At 42.3% G+C, this 25,066-nt stretch overlaps 3 protein-coding genes and 1 pseudogene across 5 annotated transcripts; 1 reads left to right on the forward strand and 3 right to left on the reverse strand.

Annotated features, from left to right (window-relative positions):
* Nucleotides 1-8,708: 8,708 nt before the first annotated feature.
* Nucleotides 8,709-11,275, reverse strand: LOC109870825 (gamma-crystallin M2-like; annotated as a pseudogene).
* A 3,807-nt stretch (nt 11,276-15,082) lies between these two features.
* Nucleotides 15,083-17,193, reverse strand: LOC109870635 (gamma-crystallin M2). Of its 2 annotated transcripts, XR_004205614.1 has the most exons (3): nt 16,588-17,193; nt 16,125-16,367; nt 15,083-15,496 (listed from the first exon to the last, which is right to left on the reverse strand). XR_004205614.1 is itself a non-coding variant. In XM_031805528.1 (2 exons), the coding sequence occupies exons 1-2, from the start codon at nt 16,422-16,424 to the stop codon at nt 15,221-15,223; spliced, it is 576 nt and encodes a 191-aa protein (XP_031661388.1). In that variant the 5' UTR covers nt 16,425-16,572; the 3' UTR covers nt 15,083-15,220. The 2 variants fall into 2 exon arrangements, 1 of the variants encoding a protein (XP_031661388.1); XM_031805528.1 differs by lacking the exon at nt 16,588-17,193 and having other exon boundaries at nt 16,125-16,572.
* LOC116357689 (gamma-crystallin M3-like) lies at nt 16,171-21,774 on the forward strand. Of its 2 annotated transcripts, XM_031805530.1 has the most exons (3): nt 16,171-16,399; nt 20,314-20,552; nt 21,273-21,774. In XM_031805530.1, the coding sequence occupies exons 2-3, from the start codon at nt 20,379-20,381 to the stop codon at nt 21,528-21,530; spliced, it is 432 nt and encodes a 143-aa protein (XP_031661390.1). In that variant the 5' UTR covers nt 16,171-16,399; nt 20,314-20,378; the 3' UTR covers nt 21,531-21,774. The 2 variants fall into 2 exon arrangements, with proteins under 2 accessions (XP_031661390.1, XP_031661389.1); XM_031805529.1 differs by lacking the exon at nt 16,171-16,399 and having other exon boundaries at nt 20,298-20,552; nt 21,273-21,617.
* Nucleotides 21,775-22,750: 976 nt separating this feature from the next.
* LOC109870637 (gamma-crystallin M3-like) lies at nt 22,751-23,678 on the reverse strand. Its single transcript, XM_020461203.2, has 3 exons — nt 23,546-23,678; nt 23,181-23,429; nt 22,751-23,078 (listed from the first exon to the last, which is right to left on the reverse strand). The coding sequence occupies exons 1-3, from the start codon at nt 23,558-23,560 to the stop codon at nt 22,797-22,799; spliced, it is 546 nt and encodes a 181-aa protein (XP_020316792.1). The 5' UTR covers nt 23,561-23,678; the 3' UTR covers nt 22,751-22,796.
* Nucleotides 23,679-25,066: the final 1,388 nt, after the last annotated feature.

A 25,066-nucleotide genomic window follows, 5' to 3' on the forward strand; every position in this document is an offset into this window, starting at 1 on the left:
GATTACCAACCCCTACGCCCTGTATTTTTCACTTGCCCCACCAATACAGAAATGACTGAGCTAGGCTGAAACACCTGCATTTTGGAGCTGCCTTACTCAAAGAAAGCAAAAAAGACACCATGTTTTTATGTAGCTTTATTAAATCAATATTTTTTTTAAATATTGTTTGGAAACTCTTATGTGACATGTATTAATGCCAAAATAACATGCAAAACAGGCATGTCACAGGAAGGCCAAAAAGATCATCAAGGACATCAACCACCCGATCCACGGGCTGTTCACCCCGCTACCATCCAGAAGGCGAGGTCAGTACAAGTGCATTAAAGCTGGGATCGAGAAACTGAAAAACAGCTAATATCTCAAGGCCATTATACTAAAATAGCTTAAATAGCCATCAGTCGCCGGCTACAACCCGGTTACTCAACCCTGCACCTTATAGGCTGCTGCCCTATATACATAGACATGGAATCACAGGTCACTTTAATAACGGAACACTAGTCTTTTTAATAATGTTTACATACTGCTTTACTCATCTCATATGTATATACTGTATTCTATTCTACTGTATTTTAGTCAATGCCACTCTGACATTGCTGGTCCTAATATTTATATATGTCTTAATTCCATTCTTTTACTTTTAGATTTGTGTGTATTGTGAATTGTTAGATACTACTGCACTGTTGGAGCTAGGAACACAAGCATTTAGTTAGATACTACTGCACTGTTGGAGCTAGGAACACAAGCATTTAGTTAGATACTACTGCACTGTTGGAGCTAGGAACACAAGCATTTAGTTAGATACTACTGCACTGTTGGAGCTAGGAACACAAGCATTTAGTTAGATACTACTGCACTGTTGGAGCTAGGAACACAAGCATTTAGTTAGATACTACTGCACTGTTGGAGCTAGGAACACAAGCATTTAGTTAGATACTACTGCACTGTTGGAGCTAGGAACACAAGCATTTAGTTAGATACTACTGCACTGTTGGAGCTAGGAACACAAGCATTTAGTTAGATACTACTGCACTGTTGGAGCTAGGAACACAAGCATTTAGTTAGATACTACTGCACTGTTGGAGCTAGGAACACAAGCATTTAGTTAGATACTACTGCACTGTTGGAGCTAGGAACACAAGCATTTAGTTAGATACTACTGCACTGTTGGAGCTAGGAACACAAGCATTTAGTTAGATACTACTGCACTGTTGGAGCTAGGAACACAAGCATTTAGTTAGATACTACTGCACTGTTGGAGCTAGGAACACAAGCATTTAGTTAGATATTACTGCACTGTTGGAGCTAGGAACACAAGCATTTAGTTAGATACTACTGCACTGTTGGAGCTAGGAACACAAGCATTTAGTTAGATACTACTGCACTGTTGGAGCTAGGAACACAAGCATTTAGTTAGATACTACTGCACTGTTGGAGCTAGGAACACAAGCATTTAGTTAGATACTACTGCACTGTTGGAGCTAGGAACACAAGCATTTAGTTAGATACTACTGCACTGTTGGAGCTAGGAACACAAGCATTTAGTTAGATACTACTGCACTGTTGGAGCTAGGAACACAAGCATTTAGTTAGATACTACTGCACTGTTGGAGCTAGGAACACAAGCATTTAGTTAGATACTACTGCACTGTTGGAGCTAGGAACACAAGCATTTAGTTAGATACTACTGCACTGTTGGAGCTAGGAACACAAGCATTTAGTTAGATACTACTGCACTGTTGGAGCTAGGAACACAAGCATTTAGTTAGATACTACTGCACTGTTGGAGCTAGGAACACAAGCATTTAGTTAGATACTACTGCACTGTTGGAGCTAGGAACACAAGCATTTAGTTAGATACTACTGCACTGTTGGAGCTAGGAACACAAACATTTAGTTAGATACTACTGCACTGTTGGAGCTAGGAACACAAGCATTTAGTTAGATACTACTGCACTGTTGGAGCTAGGAACACAAGCATTTAGTTAGATACTACTGCACTGTTGGAGCTAGGAACACAAGCATTTCGCTTCACCCGCAATAACATCTGCTGGATATGTTAATGTGACCAATACATTTTGATTTGAGTTGAAGAAAAATAATATATATACAGTATATATTATATACTGAGAAAAAAAAGAAATGTCCTCTCACTGTCAAATGTGTTTATTTTCAGCAAACTTAACATGTGTAAATATTTATATGAACATAACAAGATTCAACAACTGAGACATAAACTGAACAAGTTCCAGAGACATGTGACTAACAGAAATTGAATAATGTGTCCCTGAACAAAGGGGGGGGGGGTCAAAATCAAAAGTAACAGTCAGTATCTGGTGTGGCCACCAGCTGCATTAAGTACTGCAGTGTTTCTCCTCCTCATGGACTGCACCAGATTTTACAGTTCTTGCTGTGAGATCCCAAGTGGTGTGGCGGTCTAAGGCACTGCAAGAGGTGTCACTACAGACACACTGGTTCGAATCCAGGCTGTATCACAACCGGCTGTGATTAGCAGTCCCATAGGGAGGTGCACCATTGGCCCAGAGTCGCCCAGGTTTGGCAGGTGTAGGCTGTCTTGTAAAAAAGAATTTGTTCTTAACTGACTTGCCTAGTTAAATTTAAAAAAATAGATGTTACCCCACTCTTCCACCAAGGCACCTGCAAGTTCCTGGACATTTCATTTCTGGGGGGAATGACCCTAGCCCTCACCCTCTGATCCAACAGGTCCCAGATGTGCTCAATGGGATTGAGATCTGGGCTCTTCGCTGGCCATGTTGGTGGCCATGGCAGAACACTGATATTCCTGTCCTGCAGGAAATCAAGCACAGAACGAGCATTATGGCTGGTGGCATTGTCATGCTGGAGGGTCATGCCAGGATGAGCCTGCGGGAAGGGTACCACATGAGGGAGGAGGACGTATTCCCTGTAATGCACAGTGTTGAGATTGCCTGCAATGACAACAAGCTCAGTCTGATGATGCTGTGACACTCTGCCCCAGACTGTGACTGATCCCGCTCCAGAGTAAAAGCCTTGAGTAAAAGCCTCGAGTAAAAGAATCTGACCATCAACACTGGTGAGACAAAACTGTGACTCGTCAGTGAAGAGCACTTTTTGCCAGACCTGTCTGGCAAAAAAAAGCGACGGTGGGTTTATGCCCTATCTGGTGAGGACCTGCCTTACAACAGGCCTACAAGCCCTCAGTCCAGCCTCTCTCAGCCTATTGCATACAGTCTGAGCACTGATGGACGCACTGTGCGTTCCTGGTGTGACTCGGGCAGTTGTTGTTGCCATCCTGTACCTGTCCTGCAGGTGTGATGTTCGGATGTACCAATCCTGTGCAGGTGTGGTTACACGTGGTCTGCCACTGCGAGGATGATCAGCTGTCCGCCATCTCCCTGTAGCTCTGTCTTAGGCGTCTCAAAGTATGGACATTGCGATTTATTGCCCTGGCCACATCTGCAGTCCTCATGCCTCCTTGCAGCATGCCTAAGGCACTTTCAAGAAGATGAGTAGGGACCCTGGGCATCTTTCTTTGTTTTTTTTCAGTCAGTAGAAAGGTCTCTTTAGTGTCCTAAGTTTTCATAACTGTGACCTTAATTGCCTACTGTCTGTAAGCTGTTAGTGTCTTAACGACCGTTCCACAGGTGCATGTTCATTAATTGTTTATTGTTCATTGAACAAGCATGGGAAACAGTGTTAAACCCTTTACAATGAAGATCTGTGAAGTTATTTGGATTTTTACGAATTATCTTTGAAAGACAGGGTCCTGAAAAAGGGACGTTTTTTTGTTGCTGAGTTATAACAGCTGGGGCTCAAAATGAGTCTCCGCTGCGTGCATGCATGTCTGTACTGTATTGCTTGAATGACAGGTTGCCACTGGGTGCAGGTCTCTACTGTATCTCCTGGTAGTTTGGACCTTCTCTGTCTATTGTCATTCCCTGGGCCTGTGTAGAAGCAAAGCTCTGTAGATTAAATCCCCAAGCTGTGATGTTATGGTGGCAGCCTGCTAGGACGTTGTGTCAGATGTCTTCAATGGAGAGATTCTCTATTGGCATGAGATGCAGTGGCAGACCCCACAGGTACCAGGTAATTAACCCCTGAGTTGGCCTAGTGACAGGGCTTTGGCTTGGTACACTCTTTGAACAAAGGGTTCCAAAAGGGTTCTCATAGGAGAACCCTTTGAAGAACCCCTTTGGTTCCAGGTAGACCCATGTGGGTTGTCCTATGATCTTTTTTGATTCTTGAGAGTGCCTGTTTTCTAAGAGTGTACACCTCCCTGTAAGTTCTTCTTATCCATTACCAAAGTGAAAACCCTGAAACATTCCCTGTATTTGGCAATGGGGCGTGGCAGGGTAGCCTAGTGGTTAGAGCGTTGGGCTAGTAACCAAAAGGTTGCAAGTTCAAATCCCTGAGCTGACAAGTTACTACTTTGTTGTTCTGCCCCTAAACAAGGCAGTTAACCCACTGTTCCTAGGCCATCATTGAAAATAAGAATTTGTTCTTACAGTTTTTCTCAGTTGCTTTGGTGCATTTTTCACATCATCCCTAACATGTGCAAAATAATAAGTGCATTTCTCAGAACAATTTGTACAAACTGCAATATACAATAGATATGTTTCTAAAGCTAGTCAGTCACTAAAAATCCTTAGTACATCTCTCAAAAGTAAATATTCATGCCAATGATCATGTCAGTGTCATCAGAATGATGAGTCATTGAGTCATTGTTCACGAACAAGGTCGTCAAAATGTTTAGGCATGTTGGCATGTTTAGGCATGTAACTGTGTACTTTGACAGTATTACCTGATGTAAACTTAGGCTACAGTTTGGATGACAGTTACTGTATTGAAAATGCACAAGGCTGCACTTCTATGGCATATATCAATTTCAACAGTACTATTTACATATTACTGTACGCGGGTTATTGATTGAAAGAGACTGGACAACCCAAGGGGCACAAAGGAATTATTTTTTTTCTTCAGAAAAACACAGTAAACCACCCCTAAGGCACAACTTTGCCCGCAGCACTGTTGTGCTGTCTCTACACATCCAGACGTTCCTGTCTGTCGGCCCACATACTCTCATCCACATCACACCGGATATTTTCCCTTCCAATGCAAGGTGGAAAGAATCTTTTGGAATGCCTTTATCCATCCTCTGCAGGCGTCTACTGTGATGTCCTCACAAGCTGCATCCATTGCAGCCAGCAGGGTCATCTGTGTGTGTGGCTGACGATCGTACACAAAATAACTCCTCAATTGGGTTAAGGAATGGTGAATAAGGTGGGAGGAATTCTACGAGCATCCTCGGGTGGGTCACAAACCATTGCCTTATGATGTTTGATCGATGGAAACTCACATTATCACAAATGACCACATACTTTGGCAAATCCTCTCTAAACAGACCCCTCTCATCATCAGGGATGAGAGCCCTGTAGAGAGTCTCTAAAAAGTTGAGTAGATGCTGGGTGTTGTATGGCCCTATAAGGGGGATTGGGTTAGGACACCATGCTCCGAAATAGCAGCACACATGGTGATATTTCCTCCCCGTTGGCCTGGCAAATCCACAGTAGCTCTGTGACCGAAGATATTCTGACCCCGCCTTCTGCATTTGGTTAGGTTGAAGCCAGCCTCATCCACGTATACAAAGTTGTGAGAGGGTTCACTTGATTCCAACTCCATTATACGCTATATCCCAGAACACACAGTTGAATTTGTTTTGGTAAGGAAGAGTGACATAAAATGTACATATATTGCATGTTCCTTCCACAGCAATGGAAATGTGTGCAGTTTATGCTTACTGTACTATGTATCACTATAAAATGTTGCTGTAAAGTAGTTACATAGATATATGTTTTACCTGTACATACTGGTACCGTAGCTCCTTAACTCTGTCCTCATTCTTTGGAATGGTACACGGTACAGCTGTTTCATACTCCTCTGGTTTCTATGCAGCACCCTGTCGATGGTTGAGATGCTAACCGTATGGATATGTTCAAAGACATCGTTGTCTTCTATAATGGTCCTTTGTATTTCCCTGAGTCTCATGGCAATGTTTGCTCGGACCATGGTGCAAATAGCTTCCTCCTGTTGAGGTGTGAAAAGGCGTCCTCTGCCACCGGTTTGAGGTAACGTTGCAGTCCTATGTGGGGAAAAATGCAGTGATGCATCGCACACTTTCACATAGACAAAAACTATGCGAACACACATTTTACTGTAAAACATACAGGTGGGTGCATGTAAGGTGCAGTATGTATCTGTATAGAGTATATTTCTGTATGCTGTGAAATACAAGTAGACTACTGTAATATGAAGCATTGTAGGAAGTATACAGTATACTGCTTATATATAGTAACAGTGCACTGTACATTGGTGGACATACCTGTTCTCTCTTCGAAACGTTTGAACTATTGAGGACACGGTTGATCTCCCAATATTCGGCTGCACCCTTCGACCCGCCTCCGCCATTGTAAGGCCATGATTGACAACATGGTCTACAATAGTGGCCCTTATGTCATCAGATATGCATCTATGTCCTCTTCTGCCTCTTCCTCTATTTTGCCTTCCACCACGCATCCTTGCTCTTCTTCTTCCTCCTCTTGGCTGTTGACCCTGTTCGTTTCCTGGTCCATCCATTATTGGAAAATTGCAACTCTGTGTTGTGGTCTGTCTATATATGCTTGCCAATTGATTCTTCATGAGATGCACCTTTGAGCAATTTAGACAACTGGTTGATTGTTGGTTGAACTAACACTTTACATTCCTTCATGAGTGAGGGTCAATTTCACCTGCACAATTCATCAATTCACGTTTTTGTACAAAAGGTCTAATAGAAATGTGTAAAACTATGCTTGACAGTTTATGACAAATAGTTCAACAATTTTGCATGTAATGCCTTATTCAAGGAACTAATGCCTAGATGATTTGAGGGGTAAGACTTTTCAACAGAGAACCATCTACTATATTTTGATCAACATGGCATGAGCAATTGATAATGTGGAAAAAAGCTGACACTTGGTACATTATCAATTGCAATTTGTTCAAAGGAATAAGAAATTGCTTTAATTATGTGCACAAGTGACTAGATGATTTGGAATTTGTACAAGTAGTATCAAGAATTGCACATTTGATCTAAGAAATGCACCAAAGCGACTGAGAAACTGTAACTGACTTGCCTTGTTAAATAAAGATAAAATACATAAAAAATGTTCCCAGCTATCCGAGATCCTTGGGATGTCCTGACATTACACCATTGAAGTTACCATTTAAAATGGTAATGGTTAAGGTTAGGGTAAGGATAGGGGTTTAAGGTAGGAATGTCCCAAGGTTTCTACATTGCACTAACCATTTAGCAATGTTATTCAAGCGTATTTCCTCTCAGTTGTTGACCCGAGCAAGCATGGCTGGCTCCCCTATCTGGTTGGAGGACATTATGCTATCACTATATGACCCAGATGTGACACACCACACCAAACAGCAGGGGTCGCTGTCCGTGTAACTCAGTGTAACTGCACCCCCATGTATAATCTGTTTGTCTTTCTAAACCTCTGCGCATGTTGGTGTCCATGCTAGAAGAGGCCAGTTTAGGTTAACAAGGGTATGGTGGAGGCCAGTGAAACCCGCTGGGGAAAAGTGCTGACGTAGGGCCTTTTTGTTGAAAAGGCCAGTGTTGTTTCAGAGAACCCTGCTAGTATCAGCACCAAGCGGGACTGGCATGCGCTGGGCCCTTATTGGCAAATCCCATGAGTCATCAGCACAGTGGTCCGAACTCTTTGTTAGATGGTTTAACTGCATGCTGCCTTTTGACCACTTTCTATGGTAACGGTGCTGGACTCCTGGCATACCACATCATGTGCCGCGGGCACACACAGGCCTGCCCCCCTGACCTGACGCATCACACACACGCATCTCCAACCCTCCCACCTGGGCCCTCTAAACAGAGACAATACATAGGCTTAATACCTTTACCACATGTTTTTGCAAAATTTCATAGTTTCCCTAGTTACACCCAATCTCTATCTGAAAGATTTAGTCACATTTCCCGTTGATAACCAGACTGGGAGTCAATGTACAGTAGGTGCTGGCTCAATGAGAGAGTAGAACATCAATAACAAAGAGAAGAGTGGAATGCTTTGCCAGTCTGATTCTGCAATAAGTCTTGAGAGTCTGCGATAAGTGTTGATAGTCTAACAAATATTGATAGTACGCATTAAATCTTGCTGGTCTATAAAAAGTTTTGATGGCCTGTGAGTCTTGACAGCCTGCAATAAGTCTTGATGGCCTGTGATAAGTCTTGATAGTGAGCAATAAGTATTGATAGTCTGTAATAAGTTTTGATTATCTGCAAGGAGTTTATAGTCTGCAATAAGTATTGTTAGTCTGACTGCAATAAGTCATGATAGTTTCAGCATCCAATCTTTGCATGACTGAAGTTAATTGAATTGACTCCTTTCTAACCCATTAAAGTAATTTTAATTAATAAAATATACCCCTTGATTTAGAAGAATTATGCATTTTGCATCATAAGTGAATGATTTCTTTATTTTGAAAATTACATATCTTAAACTTTTTTTGTGACTATGACAACAATGGACTACTGAAACGAATACCAAAAGAAAGACAGAGGTTCATCTATCATTTGAAGACAATGTTTTAATTGTATTAATAAATGTGAACTAAGTTATGATTATTAACAGGCATGTAGTGAGGCAACTCTAAAAGTTCTGAACGTGGCGGATGGACCCCACTTTAGGGTGCATGGCGTTCCACTCGGTGAAGCGGCGGTACTCTGCCCTCTCCAGCAGGTGCTGGCGGCCGCGGTAGTTGGGGTGCTCGTAGAGCACCCAGTGCACCTCGCGGTGACGCCAGCGTTCGGGGAGGTTAGGCTTGGCTTCGCTGAACTCCATCATCTGACTGGCAAAGTCAGGACGCTTGTAGATTCAGATCCTGAACATGCCAGAGGTTTAGAATACAAAGAGGGAACAGAGGGTATTTGTATTTATTATAGATCCCCATTAGCTGCTGCTTTGGCAGCAGCTACTCTTCCTGGTGTCCGGCAAAATTAAGGCAGTTTATACCATTTTAAAACATTACAACACATTCACAGATTTCACAACACACTGTGTGCCCTCAGGCCCCTATTCCACCACTACCACATATCTACACTACTAAATCCATGTGTATGTATAGTGCGTCTGTTATCGTGTGTGTGTGTGCCAATGTTTGTGTTGCTTCAGTCTCCGCTGTTCCATAAGATGTTTTTTTTTTATCAGTTTTTTTACATCTAATTTTACTGCTTGCGTCAGTTACTTGATGTGGAATAGAGTTCCATGTAGTCATGACTATGTATATACCCATGCTCATAACTTTAACTGTTTTAAGGCATTGCATATCTAGATTAGATTTCACATTTGGATATACGTAATCAGTAATCCACTAGGTGTAACGCTCGTTGTCCTCCTCGGATGAGTAATAGGAAGAATCAGACCAAAACGCAGCGTGGTAAGTGCCCATGTTCATTTTAATAAATAAACTGAACACTGCAATAACCAAAAAAAGAACAAAGAGAGCATGAACGAAACAAAACAGTTCTGTAAGGTGAAGACACACAAAACAGTTCTGTAAGGTGAAGACACACAAAACAGTTCTGTAAGGTGAAGACACACAAAACAGTTCTGTAAGGTGAAGACACACAAAACAGTTCTGTAAGGTGAAGACACACAAAACAGTTCTGTAAGGTGAAGACACACAAAACAGTTCTGTAAGGTGAAGACACACAAAACAGTTCTGTAAGGTGAAGACACACAAAACAGTTCTGTAAGGTGAAAACAGAAAATAACTACCCACAAACACAGGTGGGAACAGGCTACCTAAGTATGGTTCTCAATCAGAGACAACGATAGACAGCTGACTCTGATTGGGACCCACACCAGGCCAAACACAGAAATACAAAACACAGAATGCCCACCCCAACTCACGCCCTGACCAAACCAAAAATAGAGACATAAAAAAGGAACTAAGGTCAGGACGTGACACTAGGCTACAGTATGAATCATATGTTATGTTTTCTTCCAATAGCTGGTTACTGGATTTGATTGAATGCAATACAGCATATTCAGGTCATTTGGTTGTACAGTATGATTGATGAGATAGTGGGTAGAGCTATTATGGGAAAATGCTACGTGGAGATATGCAACGTTTGGTTCCACATGATGTGGCTACTAAGCGGTGGCAGTTATTTTTGAATTTTATATGGGGAAGACACTTGACACTCTTTCTCCAAGAAGCATCTTCCAAGAGCTCTAACATAAAGAAACTGTGTTCTGGGTTTTGAGTTGTGTGAACTTAGCTTTGCTGCAACATTGATCTTATCTACTATTTCGGTGTATTTCTCAGTCTCCTCATAAGACTGCCGTTCGGCTGCACAGGACACATGTTGTAGCACGCAGGTTTGTGTGTGCCAACCTCTGTGCATGTGTGTGATTGAGAGAGAGGTAGGGAGAGAGAATAAAAAAAAATATAGAATTACATTCTCTATTGGCATTAACCCAAACCAACGCTGCCCGGCATGGCCCCCAGTCTTGAAGCCAAACCCTTGGCCTCCTGGGTGGGACTTAGATTGCAGATGATGCGGCAGGACCTGATGTTATTGTAGCCCATCCAGTTCTGGTAGTCAAGGTACTCCCCCTCTGGTCAGGATGTACTGAGAACCAAGGTAGTTGGGCCTCTCGTACAGCACCCAGTTCCCACTCTCCACCCAGATGGTGTTGCAGCGGCTTAAGTGGGAGCTCAGCTCAGGGCAATCGCTACTGCATTCAAAGTGGTGACCCTGGAAGTTTTCGTCCTCATAGAAGATGATCTGTGGATTGAGAAGAAGGGAAGTGGGTGAGTAGCCTTGAGAAACCAAACTGATCTTGCGATAGCTCACATTTTGTTTAACTTTAAGACAAACTAAACGTGAGCACAGTGGTCAGTCTGCTTGACCAGGCTAGTGGGTGAGAGTATGCAAGGTAAATTAGATGGTTGCATATTTTCTGAAACTTTCACAAAGTTCCCAGTATATCCAGAAATCCTGGTTGGAGGATTCCTAGTTGGAGGATTCCTAGTTGGAGGATTCCCTAGCCGCTCATTCCTTCCTGATTCCGGGAATCCTCCAACCAGGATTTCTGAAAAACCAGGGAACATGGAAAAGTTTCTGGAGTTTCCCTGTTAGGTAAGAATATAGAGGTGGTGTCAAAAGGAAAATGACAGTTAAATGACCTACCTTTCCGATGCGGTCCATGATTGGGGCTTATCTCGGACTTTTTTGATAACTGAATGTTTATACCCCCCCTATCATATACAGCAGTATCGCTACTGGCGTGGACCATATTTATATATGTGGGACATTGAAATGCAATTCCAGGGGAATCATTGTCATTTGAATAGCCTCAGCATTGTTATCGGCACAATAGCTGATGTGGCAAATGTTTTAAAAGTGCACCCACTTTATACCATGTTTATCCGGTAATTGTATACCAGCTGACCTTTCGATCATACAAGGCCCGATTCCAGAAAATTATTTATTGATGTAATTAAATTGTTTTCTGGGCGGCTGGTAGTGCGATGGCCTCCATGAAGTTGGCTTCTGGCCACACGGCTCTGTCCTGTAAGCTTTAACATTTGCAATGGAACTGATATTTCCAACAGCCATCATGCCCCACCCAACATCTTGGCTTATGGTACGGGCAGGCATAAACTACAGAGAAAGAACACAATTGCATTTTATCTATGGCAATTTGAACACACAGAGATACAGTGACGAAATCCTGAGGCCCATTGTCGTGCCATTCATCTGGCTGCCGTCACCTCATGTTTCACCATGATAATGCACAGCCCCATGTCGCAAGAATCTGTACACAATTCCTGGAAGCTGAAAATGTCCCAGTTCTTCCATGGCCTGCATACTCGCCAGACAAATCACCCATTGAGCATGTTTGGGATGCTCTGAATCGACGTGTACGGCAGCGTGCTACAGTTCCCGCCATTGAAGAGGAGTGGGACAACATTCCACAGGCCACAATCAACAGCCTGATCAACTCTATGCGAAGGAGATGGTAGCGCTGCATGAGGCAAATGGTGGTGACACCAGATACTGACTGGTTTTCTGATTCACACCCTACTTTTTATTTAAGGTATCTGTGACCATCGGATGCAAATCTGTATTCCCTGTCATGTGAAATCCATAGATTAGGGTCTAATTAATTAATATTTAAATTGACTGGTTAACTTTCGTGAACTGTAACTCAGTAAAATCTTTGAAATTGTTGCAAGTTGCCTTCATATTTTTGTTCAGTGTATATCTGAGCCTTTATCATTCCACATCGTCTTTGGTCCCCACGTCTACATGACATACTGTACTTTTCTGATGACCCGACAGGAACCTATACAGTCGTTGAAGCCCATCCAGTGCTGGCAGTCTGCATACCCCCCTGATAGCCCATGTAGTCGCAGCGCTCATAGAGGACCCATCAGCCGCCCTCCACCTGGCAAGAGTTTCATCAAGCAAAAAAGCCATGCAGGTCAGCGGAGTCTCCTTTGGATTCGACCTCCCCTGAAAGTTTCTGTCTTCTGTTGGAGGAGAAAAGACAGTTGGTCACAATTCAGAATTCCAGAACTATGGAACTATGGAACTATGGACGTAGAAGTATGGAACTATGGAATTAGTACTATGGAACAGGTACTTATTCATTACAGGAATCTTCACCAGAACACATCTCACCTTAATTCCTTCAGAGTTCAGAACACCAGGCGTAGTGACAACATAAAGGCTCAGGGTATGCAGGTATCATTTTAAATACATGTTAGAGACACTAACACCAAGCACATGATTAGCACCAAACTAATCAGATATTTCAATCAGCTATTCAAATATTTATGTAGGCTCAACGCATTGTTCAAAAGCACTGAATCACACAATAGCAGGTGGAAAGTGCCAAACCTCAGTCAGTTAATGTGGGATCAAAACCAATCTAGGGCCATCAAGGCCAGCTGGATCGTATAAATCTTAATGACGATCCAGGATCAACACAGCTTAATGACGATCCAGGAGTTAGATCAAAGTGAACTTGTTTCACAGTCAGAACATTGCCATATGATCCTGGATAAAGCAGTAATATTTACTGTAGTTCATCACATTTAACATGTCAACTGTCACAGGAACTTATGTATACATCCATCATAAATGACGTTGTATTATAAATTCCGTGTTTCTTGACTTGAATATTAGATGTGTGATGTTTGTTGTTCAGATGCATAATGGAAACACTTGAATAAATGAGGGAAACAGTATATTGTATATTGAAAGCAGGTGCTTTCATGAAGGTGTGTTCCTGATGGTGTTCTTCGGCTTGCAAGCCTCCCCTTTTTCCTCCAAACATAACGATGGTCATTATGGCCACAAAGTTATATTTTTGTTTCATCAGACCAGAGGACATTTCTCCAAAAAGTATGATCTTTGTCCCCATGTGCAGTTGCAAACCGTAGTCTGGCTTTTTTATGGTGGTTTTGGAGCAGTGGCTTCTTCCTTGCTGAGTGGCCATTCAGGATATGTCGATACAGGACTCGTTTTACTGTGGATATAGATACTTTTGTACCTGTTTCCTCCAGCATCTTCACAAGGTCCTTTTGCTGTTGTTCTGAGATTGATTTGCACTTTTCGCACCCAAGTACGTTCATCTCTAAGAGACAGAACGCGTCTCCTTCCTGAGCGGTATGATGACTGCGTGGTCCCATGGTGTTTATACTTGTGTATTATTGTTTGTACAGATGAACCTGGTTCCTTCAGGCATTTGAAAATTGCTTCCAAGGATGAACCAGACTTGTGGAGGTCTACAATTTCTTTTCTGAGGTCTGATTTCTTTTGATTTTCCCACGTTGTCAAGCAACGAGGCACTGAGTTTGAAGGTTGGCCTTGAAATACATCCATAGGTACACCTCCAATTGACTCAAATTATGTCAATTAGCCTATCGGAAGCTTCTAAAGCCATGACAATTTTCCAAGCTGTTTAAAGGCACAGTCAACTTAGTGTATGTAAACTTCTGATACAGTGAATTATAAGTGAAAAAATCTGTCTGTGAAAAATTGTTGGAAAAATTACTTGTGTCATGCACAAAGTAGATGTCCTAACCGACTTGCCAAAACTATAGTTTGTTAACAAGAAATTTGTGGAGTGGTTAAAAAACGAGTTTTAATAATTCCAACCTAAGTGTATGTAAACTTTCCACTTCAACTGTATAAAAATGCTGGTCAGGCCATTATTTTTGCAAGTATCTTGGCTACCATGGCTATGGCCCTATAGGATGACAATGCCTCCATCCACAGGGCACGATTGGTCACTGAATGATTTGATGAGCATGAAAATGATGTGAACAATATGCCATGGCTGTCTCAGTCACCAGATCTCAACCCCATATTAACACTTATTCTAGAGCTGCGCCTGAGACAGCGTTTTCACCACCATTAACAAAACACCAAATTATAGAATTTCTTGTGGAAAAATGGTGTTGCATTCCTCCTACAGAGTTACAGACACGTGTAGAATATATGCCAAGGTGCATTAAAGCTTTTCTTGTTCATGGTGGCCCAACACCCTATTAAGACACTTTATGTTGGTGTTTCCTTTATTTTGGCAGTTACTTGTACATTCCTTTGTTCAGAGACTTTCCTTCTCAATCCAATTCCTACTGAACTGTGTTGTGTGCTGATATGATATGGTATTCTAGGTCTTTGAGTGGTACAGTAACATTCTGATTCATTGGAATGTGTCTTGAATTTAAACATGCAGCAGTCTTCTGTTATCATCCACCTTTTCATTATGACTTGTATTGTATGTTCCTTTTTATTGTTAACCTTTACAGAATTGTGTAAATACTTCTTTCCTTGGAGGGAAATAAACTATTATATATTATTCTGTTATTCTGTTCTACAGTTGATCAAATGCTAGCAAAGAATACTAAAGAAAACTGAGTAAGTAGATCTACTGGTGTTAATGTACATGTGTGCCCTGTGTTGATACCCATGGCAGAGTAATGAAGACGGCAGCATATGTGCGGATTAGACAGGGTTTTATTTGTTGGACTGCAACACTCTCACACAGAGTTGGGTGTCATAAGAATGGCAGAGAGGTTCATGGGAAAGGATGTTGTCGTAGGGCTCTAGAACTAAAACACTAGGGGTCTTAAGGTTCTAGAACTCTGTGATCCTGCGGAGGGAGCCCACGACAGGGGAGGTGGCGCCCCAGTCTGTGAAGTTACGGTACTCTCCGTGCTCCAGGAAGTACTGCTGACCCCTGTAGTTGGGCAGCTCATAGAAGACCCAGGCACCATCCATCACTACAGCAGAGTGGAATTCACAGAACTTGAAGGCTTCGTGGACCGATGAGCAGTCTTCGCTCCACTCTTCCATTTGGCCAGCTAAATCTGGCCTGTCATAGAACCTGATCTTGCAGGAATTTCCATAGACCTGCAAAATAAATACAACCAAAAATACATAAATGCCAATATCCCTAATCATTAATATAAAAGTAATCACTTGAATTATTTAAATTGCCATCACTCTGTATGTTCTTAACAATATTAGGCCTTTGGAATGCCTCTTTAAATGGGTTTCTTGGCTGTTGTCCTGGTTTCCTTCAACAATTGATGTGCATGGGCCTGGACGTGAGGGAAACTGCTGCCAAAACATGAGCCTTTTATCTCTCCTTATTGTCTGTGTGCTTTTGACTGCTCATTGCCTGGTTGGTGCACCCTGGGGCATTCCATTCACTGCCCTGCATCCAAATCTGGTCAGACACTCTTTTAACATCCTAATTGCCAAAACCTAAATATACAAGTGTAATATAAATGACAAGTTTATAATGTCTCTCTGATATAACATTTAGAACATTTTAAGATCTGGGAAAGATCTGTCAAAAAGCAAAACATGCTGGAAATATAGTAAATCAAGAAACGGCACAGATGATCAACTTCTTGCCTAAAGTCGTCAGTATATATCTACTGACACACATCCGATCCATCAGTGCCATCTTCAAACTTAACGATAAAGTTAGTAGGCTTACAGTTTGTAGCCTACGTTTGGTAGGAAGGCTTACATTTTTAATAGAGCGACAGGATCTGATGTTGTCATTGAAGCCCATCCACTGCTGGTGGTCAGGGTACTCTCCAGGGGTCAGCACGTACTGGTAGCCTCCGTAGTTGGGGCGCTCGTACAGCACCCAGCAGCCGCTCTCCACCCTGATGGAGTTACAGCGGCTGAAGTAGGAGTGCAGGTCTGGGCAGTCGCTGTTGCACTCATAACTATGACCTTGGAAATTCTTATCCTCAAAGAATACGATCTGGAAGAGAGAGAGAGAAAGAGAAAAGCCTGGTAAGATACAAGCCATACGTTTCATACAGTATGTCTTCCAATCTGGGGCTGTCACGATTGCTCTTCTTGCGAAGCTGCAATACTGCAATACATACAATGCTGCTTGAAGTTACAGAAGTTACAAAAGTCTAATGTGAACTTTTTTGTTAAGTTTTAAGTGTATTCTATAATCCAAAGGCTCTTCTTACCTTTCCCACTTGTTTTATTGTTATTGTTCACCTCCCACTGACCAGCAGCACTGCAGGGGTTTATATCCAAATGTTTGTATTGTTATTGTTCACCTCCCACTGACCAGCAGCACTGCAGGGGTTTATATCCAAATGTTTGTATTGTTATTGTTCACCTCCCACTGACCAGCAGCACTGCCGAGGTTTTGATTTCCCTTTGTCTCAATGTAATGGCTCTGTATCATAGAATTGCCAGAACTGTGATGTGAAAGTTATAAAGGCCAAGTCTCCCAACCTATCCCCTAAATGTGTTATATGGATTGCTTTCAATCAGTCTGCTATCACGGAACCTTTTTTGTTTTCTATTGGCGTCTAGTATTGTGTGATCTATAATCCTTTTTTGGGGGGGGTGGAGATTTAATTTTGTCTTGAGCATCGAACAGTCTGGTCTCATCATCTGAAGTTGTACAACTGTCTGGTCTCATCGTCTGAAGTTGTACAACTGTCTGGTCTCATTGTTGAATAATCAATGAAGGATTTGGCAGGTAGCGTAGTGGTTAGAGTGTTGGGTTAGTAACTGAAAGTTGCAAGATTGAACCCATGTGCTGACAAGGTAAAAATCTGATGTTAACCCACTGCTCCAAGGCAGTTAACCCACTGCTCCTAGGCCGTCATTGAAAATAAGAATTTGTTCTTAACTGACTTGCCTAGTTAAATAAAGGTAAAAATATATATATTTTTATAATATTGTAACAGACACAGCATCTCAAGGGGAAAAGGGAATCAGATGGCCCAAAAGCATCAGGCAAGCAGTTATTCAAATAATTATATGACGGAACAAGGCAAGAATGACTAGGAGAAAGAGCCTAACTAATACAGAGGTACACACATATTTCACACGCTCAAACCAATCAGGGATCTTCGGGATGAGAAGACAATATTGAATTTACTTGAAAATTCTGCTGTAATCTCAGGTCGAGGTCCGAATGGCTCCTTTCATTCACAAAGGAAAACTGTCCCTGTTCGATAATCTATGGTTGATATTTGATCTTCGTCCACTGAGATCGAGACTAAGTCAATCTCAAGGTGATATCAAAGGACTAGTGAAACGGAAGATAGGCAGCAATGCTTTAGCCCAAAGTTCTATGTGTGCTACAGAGGTCATCCAGGAGGGAGTCCCCTGTGGGGACCGGGACAGTTTCTGAAGGACATGAATAATGTCCTTCACAGTATTTTATCATTTTCCAGGGCTAGTTCCTTTGTTATTAAATGGTGGCCATTTGACAGTTTGTCAGTAATCTGATCTTGAAAAGGAGGAAGATGAGGAAGAATGGTTCCCTCTCAACTGGGTGTCTTCCTGGATAAGGTGAAGCTATGGAAGAAGAATGGTGATCTTCCTCCCCCATGAAGCGGTGTCTCCTTATTTGAAGGTTGTTTGTCCTTCTCCATCTTGGTGTCGACTGTAGATTGGGAGAAGGTGTCCTTCCTAGTCAGTGGCGCGGCATGAAGTCGCTACAACTCTAACGACTGAACTTTCATCCCAATATTAGTTATCGAGTCATCATTTAGTTGCCTTTTGTGACTTTCACTGTGCTCTTAATTTACAGTAGATACAGAGGAATGAGCATGCCAATGGATTGTTAACAAAACTGCCTGAAATTATTGATGAGACAGCATTAACTATTTTTCTACTATATTTTCTCAGGTTGCAAGTGTGACCACTATGACTTAGTTTCTTCAATCTTTCAATGAATGTCTCACTCGGATTGTGAAATAGTATTGACATATTTCCAGAATGACAAAGGAACTCCTCTGTGAGCTCTGTGCAGAGTAGAGAGTTCCTGTATAGGGTCTTTGTGACTCCGTTCTATAACAAAACGATGTGAAAAATGTGATTTAGATATACACTGCTCAAAAAAATAAAGGGAACAATTAAACAACACAATGTAACTCGAAGTCAATCACACTTCTGTGAAATCAAACTGTCCACTTAGGAAGCAACACTGAATGACAATACATTTCACATGCTGTTGTGCAAATGGAATAGACAACAGGTGGAAATTATAGGCAATTAGCAAGACACCCCCAATAAAGGAGTGGTTCTGCAGGTGATAACCACAGACTACTTCTCAGTTCATATGCTTCCTGGCTGATGTTTTAGTCACTTTTGAATGCTGGCGGGGCTTTCACTCTAGTGGTAGCATGAGACGGAGTCTACAACCCACCCATGTGGCTCAGGTAGTGCAGCTCATCCAGGATGAAACATCAATGCGAGCTGTGGCAAGAAGGTTTGCTGTGTCTGTCAGCGTAGTGTCCAGAGCATGGAGGCGCTAACAGGAGACAGGCCAGTACATCAGGAGACGTGGAGGAGGCCGTAGGAGGGCAACAACCCAGCAGCAGGACCGCTACCTCCGCCTTTGTGCAAGGAGGAGCAGGAGGAGCACTGCCAGAGCCCTGCAAAATGACCTTCAGCAGGCCACAAATGTGCATGTGTCTGCTCAAACGGTCAGAAACAGACTCCATGAGGGTGGTATGAGGGCCCGACGTCCACAGGTGGGGGTTGTGCTTACAGCCCAACACCGTGCGGGACGTTTGGCATTTGCCAGAGAACACCAAGATTGGCAAATTCGCCACTGGCGCCCTGTGCTCTTCACAGATGAAAGCAGGTTCACACTGAGCACATGTGACAGACGTTACAGAGTCTGGAGACGCCATGGAGATCATTCTGCTGCCTGCAACATCCTCCAGCATGACCGGTTTGGCGGTGGGTCAGTCATGGTGTGGGGTGGCATTTCTTTGGGGGGCCGCACAGCGCTCCATGTGCTCGCCAGAGGTAGCCTGACTGCCATTAGGTACCGAGATGAGATCCTCAGACCCCTTGTGAGACCATATGCTGGTGCGGTTGGCCCTGGGTTGAGTGTGACTCCAAATCCATGGGTTGATAAATTTGATTTCCATTGATCATTTTTGTGTGATTTTGTTGTCAGCACATTCAACTATGTAAAGGAAAAAGTATTTAATAAGAATATTTCATTCATTCAGATCTAGGATGTGTTATTTTAGTGTTCCCTTTATTTTTTTGAGCAGTGTATTAACTCTGAATCTAAGGCTGTATTAGTCCGTTGAGTATTTCTAAACAAACAATGTATAGCTTCAACATGTTTAAAACGGTCATGCCGATCTCATGGACTGTCTCTTTTAGTTATACTGTAGATCTGTCATTCAAATTGAAAGCAAGTCTAAGAAGCGGTAGATCTGTTCTATGTGCACTATTTCTATGCTTCCCGGTTTAGATGGTACAATGATTCTCTACACTATACTTGCTTGTTTTGTCACAAACTGAAATTAAGCGAACTACTAGAATTTCAGCAACCAGGAAGTGGTTTATGCATAGAGCAACTTTAATTTTTTTAACCACTGTTGGCATTTTGAAGCATGCCCTTGATTAAAGCCACAAACATTGACATTGTATGGGGGATGGGGCTGGGGAAATGTAACCACAGAGCTATGGATGCCAGGGTGACAACACAAACATAAACAATGGAGTAAAACAAACTTATATTTTTCATTAAGACATTTGCATTATGTCAGTTCCCACATATTTAGGTGACTTATTGTGGGAAATGGGACTGACATTTGTATTTCTCTTGAGAAAGAGAACACTGTGTATTAGTAACAAAACTTCACAGAACTTCAGAAAACAACTTTAGAAAGTGAATTGAACGTTTGATATGTGGTCTCTTTTAGATCATTTCTACAAGGACAGGAACTTCCAGTGCCGCTCTTATGAGACCAACCAGGACTGCCCTGACATGTCCTCCTACATGTCTCGCTGCCAGTCCTGCAGGGTGGAGAGCGGCTGCTTCATGGCGTACGAACGCCCCAACTTCATGGGAAACCAGTTCTTCCTGAGGAGGGAAGAGTACTCAGACTACATGCATATGGGAATGAGTGACTCGGTCCTCTCCTGCCGTATGATCCCTCTGGTAGGAGAAAGTCTCAGTGATCCATATAACTCAATACAATATCTCTGGGGATATTTTATCATCTGTGTATTTCTGCTTAAACCAGCTTGATTTGATGTGATTTATTAGGTTCCCCATTAGCCGATGCCAACGACGACAGCTATTCTTACTGGGGTCCGACATATAGCGAAAAATACATTACAGACAAAAAACTTTACAATCGACATACTGTAACTGTAGTTTCCTATGTATATTGGTTTGGTTTGCTTGTGTTGTTTTATAAACTATTGTGATTTTCTTCTGGGAAATCGCGATCTCCAAACGCCTCTAATTCATGTAACAATAGATGCTGTAAGGAGCTATTGATGTCTACACAGATACAGTTGAATATGACGGAACATTTCAAATCAACGCTATGTGGTATGTGGTAATAATATGAAACCTTAATAATACACAAGTCTTAATTCATCTAGGTTCCAAACGGGATTTAACAGCCATGACAAACTTAATTTTCCCTACACTTTAGCAGAGAGCAACACTTACTGAGAGCAACTCGGTTTAAGTGCCTTGCCTAGGTGCACATTGGTAGATTTTTCACCTAGTCAGTGCTAGGATGCAAAACCAGTGACTTTCTGGTTACTGGCCCAATGCTCTTAACCGCTAGGCTACCTGGCATACTTTAATTGGAATTACAGATGTAAAGGAGTGGTGATTATCAGCATGATTTATTTTGCACAACAGCACAGAGGATCCTTCAGGATGAGAGTCTACGAGAAGGAGAACTTCAGAGGTCAGATGCACGAGATGATGGAGGATTGTGAGTCCTTCCAGGACCGTTACCGCATGGCCAACTGCGAGTCTACCCAGGTCATGGAGGGACACTGGCTGATGTACGAGCAGCCCCACTTCAGAGGCAGGATGATTTACGTGAGGCCCGGAGAGTACAGAAACCTCAGGGAGATGGGAGATGCCTCATGGAATCCTGTTAGGGTAGCCTAGTGGTTAGAGCGTTGGACTAGTAACCAGAAGGTTGCAAGTTCAAACCCCCCGAGCTGACAAGGTACAAATCTGTCGTTCTGCCCCTGAACAGGCAGTTAACCCGCTGTTCCTAGGCTGTGAAAATAAGAATTTGTTCTTAACTGACTTGCCTAGTTAAATAAAGGTAAATAAATAAATACATATTTTAATTTGTAGCCCTTTTCAATTGTGAAACACGTAGTGGAAATGCAATAAAATACCATCTAAGAACATTTTTGTATCTGCCCATCTTTATTGTAAATGATTGTAGTTTTTGTTGTATTTTCTGATTTATTTAGAATTTAATGACTTTGGTTGTTCCTCTCAAAATACAAGTGAAAATGATTTGTCCACTTGGCTGTAGTTGATTCCCCAAGACAAACCGTGGGTATTTAGTTCCCTTACTGTGATACTTCATCGATATGTTTTGTCAGCATTATATTTTTCAAGTCAATTTATTTATTTAAAAAAATTTGGGTTGCTTCAGATGTGCTATAAAATCTAAAATCACATTTTAAGTGAAATATAACATAATGACGTGACTTATCAATAACATTTAAATACCATTTCAATCATTCAGATTATGTATCACTGTTTGAATAAGCATTGGATCGAAACAAAATGACCAAATAGCATGAAAAGTTATGAAAGACTATTTCAAATACAGTTGTATTACTTATGGATAAATTAGATTTTTTTGGGCAGCACAGCTCTTTAGAGTAGAAAAAATACCAATGCAAATGTTGTAGCTACTATAAAATAGGTGTACATATATTCGTTTTTTTGTTTTGATTTTTACTCAGATCATTGGACTATGCACTTAGGCTTCAAGAAACATATGGAAATATGTTTTGTTTTCAAGGCTTAGCTTACATTGAACAATAAGCGTCCATAAACTAAACCTTGCGGAACACCGAAAGTTGAATTTGGTGTTCTGCAAGGTTCAGTGCTTGGATCCAGTATACAGTTTTATCTTTTATTATCAATATATTATCAATATGTTCTATCTTTTTTTTATGATGCCCTCTGCAATGCTATATATTTGATAGCAATGGTGCTTGGCCCTCTTAATTGATGCTTTTCGGTATTTTCTCATTTTCACAGATAGAATAAATGTTGTATACCATGTCATATCATATATTATACAATGTAAGTTATTTCAGAATGAAGAGGTATGTGATGATCAAGTAAGACAAATACTGTACATAGTGTTTTTGCATTTATTTGAACAATTGACAATCAGATGATTTAGCATATGTCGGTGATACGCCTCATGCTCATGAACCTCATGCCCTTGGCCCCCATGCCCATATCCTTGAAGCTCCTGTACTCTCCAGGCCTCATGTACATCATCCTGCCTCTGAAGTGGGGCTGCTCAAACATCAGCCAGTGGCCATCCATAACCTGGGCAGACTGGCAGTCAGACATGCGGTAACGATCCTGGATGGAGTCACAGTCATCCATCAGCTCCATGCTCTGACCTCCAAAGTTCTCCTTCTCGTAGATCTTCATTTTATAGGATCCTCTGTGCTGTTGGTGGAGAATTTTGTAAATGTTTTATTAATTCCAAAGTATGACAGTTTTAGAAGCCTACTTTGTAATTTCTAGGAAGAAATGCTATTTCTTCCGTACCATGGGGATCATACGGCTGGACCTGATGCAGTCGCTCTGGCTCATGCCCATCAGGCGCTGGTTGTCGGGGTACTCCCCTCTTCTGACCAGCATCTGGTGTCCCATGAAGTTGGGGCGCTCGTAGACCATAAAGCAGCCGCTCTCAACCCTGCAGGAGTTGCACCTGCTCAGGTAGGAGGACATGTCGGGGCAGTCCTGGCTGGTCTCATAGGAACGACCCTGGAAGTTCTTGTCCTCGTAGAAGGTGATCTGTAGAAAAGTTTTTAGAATGCTATACAACACCTACGCAGAATTAAGGTGCAGACACACATCAAAAGCAGTCATTTAGTTAGAATGATATGAACATTTATTTAAATGCCACCTACCCTGCCCATGGTCATGGTGGCTGTTGGTTGTTTAAACTTGACTGTAAATGCTTGTGCCACCCTTGCCCTTTTATACTTTGTTAGATGCCCACAGCATATGTAACCACATTGTGTTCAATTCCTGAGTCATCACCATGTAATCTACTGTAAACTAAAGCAGGTTCAATATGATTGGTTTTAGTAGTGTTTGCATAATATTTTAAAGAGTTAGTATACCGTAGTAAATTAAACATGTAAATGTCTTGCCTATGTCTTTGATGATCATGGAACGTTAACTATGATTCCTAACTCTAAACAATTCGTACATCACCTAGAAGTAGAGATGGAGGTTGGCACACTGCCAACTGTGCCAACTGAGCAAAGCAAAAAGCCGCTTCACTGGGACACTGAGTATTGGTCTGCCCCTATTTTTGCTATGTTGCAGGAAATAACTCTGTGATACCTGGGGATGCAATCTCATGACACCTGTTGCTAAAGTTTTCCATTTTTGGCCACAGAAAGTGCACGCAATTGTGATTATAACTTCATTGTTGGTACTAAATTGAACACTTCACACTTAAAATGTACCAAAAGAAAAAACAAATTAAAAAGGATTGCAGTCCATTACTTCCTGCCAAGGCAGCAACTACTCTTCCTGGGGTCCATTACTTCCTGCCAAGGCAGCAACTACTCTTCCTGGGGTCCATTACTTCCTGCCAAGGCAGCAACTACTCTTCCTGGGGTCCATTACTTCCTGCCAAGGTAGCAGCTACTCTTCCTGGGGTCCATTACTTCCTGCCAAGGCAGCAACTACTCTTCCTGGGGTCCATTACTTCCTGCCAAGGCAGAAACTACTCTTCCTGGGGTCCATTACTTCCTGCCAAGGCAGCAGCTACTCTTCCTGGGGTCCATTACTTCCTGCCAAGGTAGCAGCTACTCTTCCTGGGGTCCATTACTTCCTGCCAGGGCAGCAGCTACTCTTCCTGGGATCCATTACTTCCTGCCAAGGTAGCAGCTACTCTTCCTGGGGTCCATTACTTCCTGCCAAGGCAGCAACTACTCTTCCTGGGGTCCATTACTTCCGGCCAGGGCAGCAGCTACTCTTCCTGGGGTCCATTACTTCCTGCCAAGGCAGCAACTACTCTTCCTGGGGTCCATTACTTCCTGCCAAGGCAGCAGCTACTCTTCCTGGGGTCCATTACTTCCTGCCAAGGTCACAGCTACTCTTCCTGGAGTCCATTACTTCCTGCCAAGGCAGCAGCTACTCTTCCTGGGGTCCATTACTTCCTGCCAAGGCAGCAGCTACTCTTCCTGGGGTCCATTACTTCCTGCCAAGGCAGCAACTACTCTTCCTGGGGTCCATTACTTCCTGCCAAGGTAGCAGCTACTCTTCCTGGGGTCCATTACTTCCTGCCAAGGTAGCAGCTACTCTTCCTGGGGTCCATTACTTCCTGCCAAGGCAGAAACTACTCTTCCTGGGGTCCATTACTTCCTGCCAAGGCAGCAGCTACTCTTCCTGGGGTCCATTACTTCCTGCCAAGG

Source organism: Oncorhynchus kisutch, linkage group LG26, assembly GCF_002021735.2.
Source record: "Oncorhynchus kisutch isolate 150728-3 linkage group LG26, Okis_V2, whole genome shotgun sequence".
NCBI classification, from domain to species: Eukaryota; Metazoa; Chordata; class Actinopteri; order Salmoniformes; family Salmonidae; genus Oncorhynchus; species Oncorhynchus kisutch.